This window comes from Nymphaea colorata, chromosome 2 (assembly GCF_008831285.2).
Source record: "Nymphaea colorata isolate Beijing-Zhang1983 chromosome 2, ASM883128v2, whole genome shotgun sequence".
Lineage (NCBI taxonomy): Eukaryota > Viridiplantae > Streptophyta > Magnoliopsida > Nymphaeales > Nymphaeaceae > Nymphaea > Nymphaea colorata.
Genome location: NC_045139.1, coordinates 10,587,551 through 10,599,657, shown reverse-complemented (window position 1 = coordinate 10,599,657; position 12,107 = coordinate 10,587,551). Strand labels below are relative to the sequence as shown.

Sequence of the window (12,107 nt, the reverse complement as noted above, 5' to 3'; positions counted from 1 at the left end):
CTAACATTGTCAGGGACATGGCGATCGTTGGAATAAAATAATTAGGTGCTTCTTATCGCGGGCTAGCCTTTCACCTATATTTCATGTCAGTATGTGCTGTGTTTCCCAATTTTTGTGACGCATATTTGTACTTTTTCCTTGATAATTGTAGCTCAGATGCTAAGAAGAGTTGCATTTTTGATGGAGAGTTTTGCCACCTGACTAAGAAGCCTGCAAATATTTGAAGTGTCAAGGGTTCTACACCTGAACGCGTCTGCCTTTGCAAAATGAAAAAAACCTTCACACCAAATGGTGCCTTTTTTATGTTTGGATCTGCTATTAATTTATTATCCATGCCAATTGTCGAGATACATCATACAAGAAACTGTTCCTGAAAAGGAGATAGTGATCCCAAAATATTATAGTTTTTTTATTTTTTTATTTCAAGGGTGAGTGGTCCATTGGATCGCCCTTAAGAGAGATTCCCACCCTCCTCATTATGTCCTCCACCCCATAGTTCATATAGTATGCTTCGCGATCTGTTACTGTTCAGAAGAACAATCTAGAGATTTAGGAGGTAGACCACTTTGCCGCCTAATACGTTACAATTGTAATTACCATTAACTGAGTTCACGTGCAAAAGTGCTAGTTACAAGGAACACATACTCCAGTTGAGTGTATCGCCATCGATGATGGGAGAGCAGGGAACCGTGAAGGGTCTTGAAACGAAGGGCTTGTTAGACAACCTGTAATTTTGAACTTCATAAGAGAGCAATCTCCATGGCATTGACTAGTCATTGTGATTGGGTCCACTTGAGAGTTACTTCTTAGAGGACAAATGTGACCTCTAAAATGATCTGGTCCTTAGTGGGTCGTTTGGCTAGCCCTTAGTGGGTCGTTTGGTAACACAGACACTCATAGAGTATCCAATTAATCTAACCCACAATATTGAGACCAGTTTATGAACAATAATTCTATTGTATCATGAATCCAAAACAATATTTGAAAGAAATTCATTAGACACTTTTAGGTGTTCTTCATATCAAATGACTTCTAAGGGAACACTTGACAATAAAAATAGCTTGTTATTGTTTCACAAATCTATCCCAATGATTGAGGCAGGTTATGGAACATTACGTTACAATGTTTGAAGAACTTGCCTCAATCTTTGGGATAGATTTATGAGATAGTAACAAACTGTTAGTGTCACCAAACACCCCTTAGAAGATTTCTTGGGACACCAGAGAAGGAAAGATAGGGATGAAAATGTTTCAAATCATATAGAAGCCACAAGTAGACCAAGTTGTTCATAGACCAAAAAGCCACAAGCAAAACGAGCCACACACACACCCACACACCCACACACACACATATATGTATATAGATAGATAGATAGATAGATATGCTTATATATCGGGACACCAGAGAAGGAAAGATAGGGATGAAAATGTTTCAAATCATATAGAAGCCACAAGTAGAGCAAGTTGTTCATAGACCAAAAAGCCACAAGCAAAACGAGCCACACACACACACACACACACACACACACACACACACACATATATATATATATATATATATATATATATATTCATAGCATGGGCAACATTTTTTTTCTACTAGAGAAACAAATGAAGCACCACAACCTGAAACTAAGATAATTGTGCTCCTGCCATTATTTCTTGTTTGACGCAGCATAGACTACAAGACTCTACCTTTTGCAAAACAAACCACCATCTGCCAATAAGATTAGAACAGATTAATGAAATAACAGTATTCATGCTTCTCTATAGTATTTTTAAAAATTTATGCTAATTTTTAAAAGACGTTCTATAATTTGGTTCGTAAAACTGTTCCTTTTCAGGGAACTTATATATATATATATATTGTTAAATGCGATAAAGCAAAATGGGGAGTTCACATAAGCAAGCATGTCGCCAGCATCTTCACCTTGAGCCTGGATCCAACTCCTCATGAGAATCATAGTTGCATTGCTTATAGTTTCCTTCTTTTGAATTTGAAGTATAAGCTTCAGGGTCAAATTGTAAAATATATGATATTTATAAAATAATGTAAACATAATCAGTTAGATTATACGTATTACATAAGTACATCTATTTTAAATAAAAAATTACATGCAAAACATCAATGTGTAATTAATTGGGTTTTGCTTGCGAGCTATGCATCTATGTAGAAACACAGTTATGGTCTCGACCTATATGTTTCTCCACGTGTCTAATTGGCAAGACAACATAACAAATTTGTCCTTATAAGTATATAAATTCTTCTTAGCCAACTTTGAAGCAAAGTTTCTATAAAAAGTTACCTATGTGAATCAATGCCAAACTCAAACTTACATTCTTAGATAATGATTTGCATGCAACCAATTGAATAAAATGATGCACAATTATGCGTTAATCATGACCCTTTGGTTCAATAGTTTTATGATCCTTTAGATGCATGCATCTTGAACTATTTCTAGTGATTTTTTTTGGTGACCTGACGCCCTTCAATAATATACAAAACCTTTATTTTCATTTCAACTTGTTGAAAAACAAAAGTTTAAGATATATGCCTTGTTGGAACATGAATATTCACTAGATGAGGCATGTGTCAAATATTCATGTCCATTCATTTTTTTAAAGAATCTATATCGCATATAACCACATTTTCTACTATTTCTCAAGAAACAAGAACGGTGGTCTTTTTGGCAATAAGAATGCACCAATGTGCGTTTAATGCTGCATGCCATTAAATTGGTGTATGTAGGAAGGTCGTTAATCACCCATAATAATGTTGTATGCATTTGGAAGATAATATGTACACATCTACATTATTTCTTTGATTGGGTGAACTACAAATAAGGGAAGATAATATGAACTAGATTTGCTTCATAGACATCGAGGGTGTAACTCCTCTTAGTATAAAAACTTGCATATTATGTCATTGATACTTGTTTTTCTAAATGAATTACCACGAGATGCTAGCTCACGCATCTCATTATGACGATCATAGAACCGTTCGAACATTTGTTTGAACCATAAATGAAGTATTTCTAGTGATTGGCTTTTTAAAGTCACTCAACCATTTAATTAGAACCATTATAATGGACAATTAAAGAAAAACAAGAAAAAACAGAATAGATACTTTTGTCATCCAGTATTTGTTTTTATTTTTTTTCATATTTTTCTCTCAACTATCCATCGATGTTGGGTTCGATAGCTAAGTGACTACATATATAGGCGTAGTCATCATTCATTCGCTAAATAAGGAAAACAGAACGGTGTTTCAAGGCTCTTCTATGTCGATGATCCTATATGACACACCTTATTCAAGTCGTGCCTTGTAGATATTTTTAAGTTAACATCACAAGTTGCAGCCTATTTGAGTTTTGATGCATTAAAGCAAAAAGTTTTTGATGGGGTTAGTTGGCCTTTTGGGAGTTGAATATATGCATTTGAATTTAATAATTTGTTGAATAAATTGTGTAAATTTTGTCTATCTTAATAATGATTTTTGGTTATCAATTTGTTTAAGCGAATGGTTTTAAATTTTCACCGAAATGGAGGCATTTCAAGTTCGGGTCTGATTGAATCGGGCTTTAACAGATCCGTTTTTACCTCAACAGAAAATGCCCTCGCTAGGGCACGAACAAGATGAATTGGGACGCCCGCCTTCGAGATATTTTCAGGGTGCTATATATTGCACAGTAGCGGCATTCTTTACTTCTCTCTCCCTCTCTCAAAACCTCTCCAAAACCCTAGTCTGCGATTCTCTGCTCCACTCCTTTGTAGTGGTATTCTTAAGGTGCGTTTCTTCTTTGATCCTTCTGTGTTTATCCTTCCATCTTGTATGGTTTAATGTCGGAAAATTCCTGTGTATTATGGTTTGAAAGGCAAGATGATCAAGCGCGTAACCCCATTTTTTTGCTTTATCCTTTCCATGCTTGGTCTCCGTGAAGGATATCGGTAGCAACTGTTACCCTGCGATGCTCCCGTCGGGCATTGTTTCTTTACTTCAAACGTGTTTACTGCTGGTGTTGTTAGTTCTCTTTTTATTTTGTCTCCTTTTGTATTGAAAATGATACGTTTCCAGTGTTTCTCTCAAGATGGTGTTCATCTTTTTACTTTTTTTTTTTCCGGGGTTTGTAAGGAGATCGTGTGTTTGGAATCTGTTGTCTTTGCCTTCTGGTTTTTTTCCTCCCCATTTTCTTCTATATATATATATATATTATTGTTTGTTGTTATATCTTGTTGGTTGACACTTTGACTTCCGTGATCATGGACGTTCAGCCAAAAGATTTAAGCGCTTAGAACAAGTGCCCTCACATGGAGCATCTGTATGATTTATTTTTGGTCAAATAACAGCTACGCATAAAATCAAATTTGTATATTTATGAGATTGAGCGAGCCTGCCACCCCCACCCCCCACCCCCCCGCGCAAAAAAAAAAAAGACAGTGGCATTAGAATCCCAAAATTATCCAACTCTTGCAGGTTGGTAAATGCATCTGAACGTATCCTTCTAGGCAAATGTTTGTTTGTCCAAGTATTCCTCTTATTCTGTTATTTCCCCGAGTTGTGGGTAAGCTCTTTATTGAGGATCTCAATGTAAACATTAAGATTGAACGACAAAAATGTTTCCGAAGAAACACTGACCATAACTAGTATCTGCAAAAGATAGATCTTATTATTTTGTAGTCTACCCACATGTCAGCTCCAGTACGAATACGTATAACCAAGTCTGGATAGGTCGTTACTTAAGTCGATAGGTAGTCTATACTCTATAGGTAATATTCAACTTCTAAAAGACTAAAACAAAGGTGAGATGCTCTTGTGAAGTCCCTCACTTGATTCTTGTTGCCTAATATGGGGAGTATGCATGATCGCTGTCATTGAAATTCTCTAACTCCTCCGTTATGTTCTTCAGCATATCTGAGACAATCTAGAGAATGTATGTGCCTTCTGCAGGCAAGTCTGGCCTGTCATTATGAGTTTCTTTGCAAAATACGTCTCACGGTCTCAGGTCTGGTAGAATTAACTTCCGTTGATATGCATTGGTTTTTTCGTTTTCATTGCATATTTTACTTTCTTTTAGAGCTTGCGAGTTGCTTCTTCATCATCTATGTTGATAGTTTGTCTTCACAATGCATTTTGAATTTGAGATTATAAAACTATATCAAAATGTGGCTATGTTGGTGGCATTTCTGTCTCTGCAACTGATTACTAGGACTGATGATGATAGGTGGTGTATTTTTGTTTTGGTTATTTTGGTTACAATATAATCAGATCAAATTTTGTCTTTTTTTCTTGAATGTATATTCTTAATTCTGACTTCAGATTTAAGTACTGTAGAAACACATTTCAATATTCTGTATGGTCTGCCTTCTATATCTTAGGAGCTTTTCTGATTCAAATTTCTTATCGTGCTGCATTGGCTTTGCTGCTGTCTCCAGTTTATTTAAGTTCGAAATGGCATATTTGAGAAGCATTGGAGGCTTTATAAAGCAAAGTGCATCCAGAAGTGGAGTTCCTGGTGGAGTAAATCAAATGATGTCTATGCTTAATGCAGTACGCTATGCATCATCTACAAAGCTATTCATTGGAGGTACATGTGCATATTTGGTGCTTTCTTCAAATGGGTTTTTACACAATACACACCCACACACATCTATGTATGTATGTATTGAGCAAATTGTTATACCATAGGTCCATATGTATTTGCTTTCTCCATGTGGTGTTTGAATTCAAGTTAACATTGTTTCTTTTATATAAATTGTTTGAGGAATGTGTTACTGAAATTACTTTCTCATTTGAAGGACTGTCATATGGGACTGATGATCAATCTCTCAGGGATGCCTTCTCAGGTTATGGAAATGTTACTGAGGGTAAGTTTTTATTGGATACTTTACATAACCACATTTTTTGTCATGAAAGGATGGGTCTGTTAACTGGATAAAAGGTTAATTCTTGCTTTGGATGTGCTAAAAAATGGGGCTTATGCTCTTGCTTTCGAGTCCTTTTTTCCATTCATCATTAGCGTGAGAGCAGAAGCAATATAACATGTACTAGTTCTTATCGGTCTTTATTTTAACTGAAGTTTAATATATTTGATGGCATACCGTGTATAAACAGCTAGGGTTGTGACTGACAGAGACACTGGGAGGTCAAAGGGATTTGGCTTTGTGAATTTTGATAGTGATGACTCAGCAAGCAGTGCCTTATCTAGGATGGATGGTCAAGTAGGTCTTTCTTCAATAACTTATGCATTTTGGTAGGTTGTTTCTGTGTGAAAATAAGATCCTTGTTTTTTCAGGAATTAGATGGTCGGAACATACGTGTTAGTTATGCAAACGAACGTCCTAGTGGTGGTTTCCGTGGTGGTGGCGGCTTTGGTGGTGGTTATCGTGGTTATGGTGGTGGAGCAGGCAATGATGATTTTGGTAGAGATTCAGGGAAGGGATTCTAATTTTTTGCTTTTCTGCTTTTGATTTTGGTAAGCTTTTGTGTTTTGTAGGACACATGGTGTTCTTTTAATGTAACGTTTGGGACATTGAGCATCTGTTTTTGGATTGGCCTCCAATCATTCTAATGACAAATTTCTCAATGTGGCTTGCCGTAATTTATCTGCTGAATGGGCTATCGAGGTCAGATTCATGTGTATGCTAGTCACTGAAGGTGCGTATACCAAATGGGATGTTTTAGGTGCATCCAGTTTTCGTTGAGTGAGCTAATATTCTCTTCATGAAGATTTGGGGTCAAAATTATCAGCTTTGTTGGTCGTTGTGGGGCCAGCTGTTCAACATTAGTTCTAGTGAGTGCAGTTTCTCTACATGCTGCTAAGCTCGGGCATCATCTTGATATGAATAACTATATTCTAATAATTCTTTGCCCTGGGAAATGTGCACTATTAGTAGCATGTGACAAGAAGTTGGTGATTTCTGAAAAAGCATAATACTGCGGAATAATTCTTTATTGGTTATCCTACTCCCCCATGATACATGCATCTTTTCTGCCTCATTTATCTATTTGTTTCTAGTATTCGCTTTCTGATTTCCGATGTGTTTATTACCTTAACAAACAACCATTATGTGAAACCCTCTTCCTAGGAGTTGTTTCAGGCTTTGCTAGAAGCTGCTGGGAAAACATGTTTCCTTGTTGGCAGTGACGTTTTTCCAGTGAAGGGCTACTAATTAATGTTAAACTTTGGACACCAGGGCATAATCCCTGCTGATGGTCGTTACATTGTTTTGGCATTCCCATGGTTATTGATCATTTGGCCGTTTGTGTGTTGTGAATCTGCACAACGGATTCTGTGCTCTTTCCCAAGCCGATTTACTAAAATGCTGGTAACTGTCCAATTACGATTCATTTGCTTCCTCAAGTTGAGACGATAAAAATTTGGATGTTGTATTGAGGATCTCGGTCGGGATCAGTTTGTTGAATTCTACCTGTATGCATAACCGTCGAACTCTGTTCATAACTTTAAAAGACAAATGATCTAAGATGGTAAGGTACTTGTTGAACTTCTTCAAATACCAACTTATTTGTTACGTCTGGATGAGGTAAATTGCATTGTCATTTGACAAGTATGGTCCATTCTTTTGGTTACAACAAAGAAGAATGTTAGAAACAATGAAAATTGCAAATTTTAAAAGACTCTCTCTCTTTCTCTCTCCCTCTCTCTCTCTCTGTGCCTTTCCCTGTCTGGCCCTATCTGTACATTTACTCTCTCTAAACCGCCGCTAAAAAAACACCTTTGACAAAATTGTTACTAACGTTTCTGTTGTGAGGTATTTTAGCGATGCTGTAAAACGTCCATTAACAATTGGCGGTAACATTGCTTGCTTATTTTAATTTACATATGTATATTAACACACATACACTCTATTGACATTGGCACTGCATCTTCCAATTAGCTGATCGACACGCTTCAATTCCATCAAGATATCACCATCACTTTTTAAGATCAAATTATATATGTGGGTAATACATGCTCTACGATTCAACCGTGCTCCAATATATATATATATATATATATATATATATATATATATATCAAGAGAGGGAGAGAGAATATAGGTTTGCATGTGACTGCTTTTGGCTAGGGTTGGCTGCGTTGCTACCTCATCATGACAACCCTTTTTGGTGGCGGTTGTTGGATTCCCTTTCTCAATAATTCAAGCACGGGATGGCGATAATGGTGCTCCTCCACTTGCCGGTCTGTCCATGGAAGTGCACCGATCTCGTGTTCAAATTTAACCAAACATCGAAGGGGGTTCAAACACAAACAAAAAGAAATATCTCATACCGGAAACCAATGTTTCTGAGCCTTCCTGTTAGCTGCGGTGTGTTTGCTAATAAACTCAAACGGTAACCTGAATTGATACTTGAATAGGTTAAGTAGATCTTTTTTCGGCGACCTCAGCCCTCATCGGAGCATCACTGGAAAAAGTTTTCCAGCTGTAGAAGACTTCTGTATATTGAGTTTTAAAGCAGATAAAAACCAAGAATGTTGTAAACTCGGTTTCGGGTTTTTCCTAAATATGAATTAAATAAGGTTACAAATATTGTGACCAATTTTGCACCTAAACTAACAACTAAAATGAATATTTATAAATGTAATTATAAGTTAAACTTATTAGATGAATTACAATTGTGCAAATAAATGACCTAAATCTCTTTCATTGCAAGGCGTAATTGTGATTTGTAATTACAACAAATATTGTGAAACTATACAGATTTAATTGGATTAGTCTTTCGAGTGGTCTCTAAGTTTTTTCTCTCTCATAGGGCACACTTATAGTTTGGTGGTCGCTTGCCTTACTATGCAAGTTACTGCTCGGATCTCAAGCCCCTGGCCCCACCTCATTTGTTTTTAAAAAATTACATATAAATTTTAGAAAATTTTGATTGTTTTATATAAAAATTTTGAAAAATGATATTTCAGTTTTAGTCTTCCGCCCTCTTCTTCATCAAAAATTTTTTCCTCCACCCCTAAAAATAACTAAATGATTGCAACTTGAGAGATGAGCATGAATCAATGCGTGCACATCATCCCCATGAGCGCATCGCATCATGAGGGCTATACGCAGTCAACAGGAGCCCACATGTCATGGTTCATGTGTGAAGCACATATTAAGCACAAACACTTATTTTTTCATGTTTTTTCACTGCCTTAATGGTTTTTTTTTTTTTTTTTACATTTTAATCATTTAACTCTCAAATATTACTGCCAAATCAATTTACAGCAACATCGTGCTATATCTCTCTAACAGGCTTGTACTTGTTTATTTTTTTAGATTTTTAATTACAGAAGCAACTTAAATCTTCTAAATTAATTCTGAAAATAAAAACTAATAAACCCACATCACCGATAGGACCGGTACACTGTTAAGTAAACATAAAAAATGTCAAAAAAGGTTAAAATGAAAAAAAAGAAGCTTTAAGTAAACACAAAAAAGTAAAAAAAAAAAAAGATTTAAAAAAAATAAGGGTAATGTGAGCTCAACATAAACATGGTTGAGCTGAGTCCCTACAACACACAAAAAGGGCAGGGCTTCGTGAAGGGAACATAAAGTTACAGTTGTTTAACTTTTTTAAAAATTAATTTTTAAATAATAGTGGACTCAACAACTGGACTATATGGCAATTATATATCTAAAAAAGCCAAATAGATGAGGCCAAGCATTTTAAATATCTTTTCATTGGGGGTAATGGAAGGGTATACCACTTGAGTAGTAGTATGAACCAAAGCCCCAATCTTCCTCTTTTATCTAGGAAGGGCCTTCATTCCTCAACACTCGCCATCTAATATATTGATTCCACTTCATTATACATGAGGTGACAACTATACTCTACATATACATACATATATATATATATATATATATATATATATTACTTTTGACATTATTTTTGTGTATATTATATATTTGATGTTTTTTTTGAATCTTGATGCTTATGCATCATTGTGCTATGCGTCCCTTCATAGGCTTAGCACATAGCTTGACATCAACACACTTAATAACATCGATCTTAATTTCTAAATGCAAATGTCGATTGTGGAAGAAATTATCAATGATTTGTGGGTGGGAAGACAGGTTGTGCGTGGGAGGTCGCGGTTGAGTTTCCGACTTGTGATGCTTGATTTAAAAAGTTTATTAAGAAAAGAGGAGGCAATCTGGTCTGTAGATAGATAAACATGATCATTGTGTATATATGTATATATATAGAAAGAGAGAGAGAGAGAGAGAGAGAGAGAAAGGAAAAACAGAGCCAGGGCAAAATGGAATGCAACATGAGGACTTTCGAGGAGGTCATCCATCTTGATTCTACTCTCACCCAAGCACGCTTAACTTCGGAGTTCTGATGTGATTGGATGCGTTAGTGATGGTATGATCACACGAGAGAGGAAGATAAAACGATCATTCCTTTCCATGTTGGTCCACTTCAGCTAGCTTGTAGCTGCTAATTTGATTCTCCTTCCTCCACCGTTCTAATAATTCAAACCATGTGAGTGGTGCTGTTCATCGTCATCATAATCATCATGCACCCTCTTTCCGCCCCTTCTTTAATAATCTATCTGCACATGATCATTAATAAGACTCCTTTTCGAAACATATAAAACTAGTGACATGTAGTAAATCATAATTGGTACATCTTTCTATTCCTCCAAAAGCTTCCACCATGATCAGAGGCCCAAATAAATAGTTTACTCCACCTTTTCTCTTCAGGATGTTTTCACTTGTAACAATTTTCTATCGAGAGAGGCCCGCCATCTTTTGAGATATCATGAGCTGGATCGATGCTGTGTGGGCTCATCCCCAGATCCGACACAGGGCATCAGATCACACGCCTGGGATTCGATCCGGCGACCTAAACTCACTAGAATTTTTTCAAATCAGGAGCCAACATACAATGTTTATGTGGTAAGGGTATGAACTTTTCAGAACTTAGGCACAAGAAGTCATGAACAAATAAAAATGAGAATTATAGATTTAAGATACTTTTTTTTTTCAGATTAGATTGGTGATTTAGTAGTTGAAGGGTGTTACTGCTGCCATTCTTATGCCGATGCAACCCGAGGAAAGGTTGACAGATCTAAGACCAACTGATCTGAGGTTTATTAAATCTGATAATACTTTTCAGATGCATTAATTGACAGCATTTTTTGTTTGTAGATCTTGATTCAAACTTGCTTTAAAGGGCTCCCAGTTCAGAAGGCAATCATCATCACTCAGTGAAGGATCTCAGGATCTGATGCAAGTCTTAAACAAGAACTGGGGTTGGGGGGACGCCTTGATCCAGATGTCCATTTTGGATCTCTTAAAAGACTTACACAAACCCAAATGCAGGCAGTGTCCTAGAAATGTCCTTGTGCTTGACTGCCACGAGCTGGCAGCAGTAGCTCTGCTAACGGTCAAACCGCGTTTCAGAGCTGGCGGGCATATATTCTTCCAGGCTTAAAGGCAGCCATGGCTTTGTTGGTGTGACTTGGCTTGGTCCTCTTTATTGCCTGCAGAATAAGAACAAGAATCTGCAGGTAATCAACTGTTCCTTTTCATAATCTGACTCTTGACTGCGGTTGCGGTCAAGTTGCGCAGATCAGATCTGATGAGCTGCAAATGCTTGGCTGTAGATCAATGGAGCAAGCACCTACCATTGTGGCTCAACCGGTTTCAGCGTGTCTGAGAAAACCAAATTCACACTTTACATATATATGGGAATCAAGTTTGTTTGACTGCGCATTCTCTGGCCGTTCTAGTTTTTTGCAGAAAATCTGGGCTTATGTTTGAAATAGAGAAATAAAAAAAATCATGTAAATCTAATGCCAAGATTGAATTTTCTGCATGCTTCCTGTCAGAAACTGGCAAATCGGATCTAATTTATGGATACCCTTTTGGCGCATCAGCTTTTGGTTTGACGAGATCAACAGTTTTAATTAATAGCAGAAGATGATTGATCAGATGCGTTTGTGAACTATCATCTGCGTAAGTAGCCATTGATGATCGAAGGTGAGATCTGACATATTCTGCATGAAGCGGTGGAAGGATTTGACAGATTGGTCTCTCTCTCTCTCTCTCTCTCTCTCTCTCTCTATACGAAAGAACAATTATGTGTTGGTGACG

At 36.7% G+C, this 12,107-nt stretch overlaps 1 protein-coding gene and 1 pseudogene across 1 annotated transcript; one reads left to right on the top strand and one right to left on the bottom strand.

Moving 5' to 3' along the window:
• The first annotated feature begins 3,588 nt into the window (after nucleotides 1-3,588).
• On the top strand, nucleotides 3,589-6,598 carry LOC116248213 (glycine-rich RNA-binding protein 4, mitochondrial-like). Its single transcript, XM_031620872.2, has 5 exons — nucleotides 3,589-3,786; nucleotides 5,433-5,584; nucleotides 5,796-5,864; nucleotides 6,112-6,218; nucleotides 6,293-6,598. The coding sequence occupies exons 1-5, from the start codon at nucleotides 3,611-3,613 to the stop codon at nucleotides 6,443-6,445; spliced, it is 657 nt and encodes a 218-aa protein (XP_031476732.1). The 5' UTR covers nucleotides 3,589-3,610; the 3' UTR covers nucleotides 6,446-6,598.
• A 3,668-nt stretch (nucleotides 6,599-10,266) lies between these two features.
• On the bottom strand, nucleotides 10,267-10,385 carry LOC116249352 (5S ribosomal RNA; annotated as a pseudogene).
• Nucleotides 10,386-12,107: the final 1,722 nt, after the last annotated feature.

What these genes read in the sequence shown, in the direction of transcription:
- LOC116248213 (XM_031620872.2), top strand. Translation starts at nt 3,611, where the DNA reads ATGCCCTCGCTAGGGCACGAACAAGATGAATTGGGACGCCCGCCTTCG. An exon ending in TTTGTAGTGGTATTCTTAAG is followed by an intron (nt 3,787 to 5,432) that starts GTGCGTTTCTTC and finishes TGCTGTCTCCAG; the next exon opens with TTTATTTAAGTTCGAAATGG. An exon ending in TATCTAGGATGGATGGTCAA is followed by an intron (nt 6,219 to 6,292) that starts GTAGGTCTTTCT and finishes TTGTTTTTTCAG; the next exon opens with GAATTAGATGGTCGGAACAT.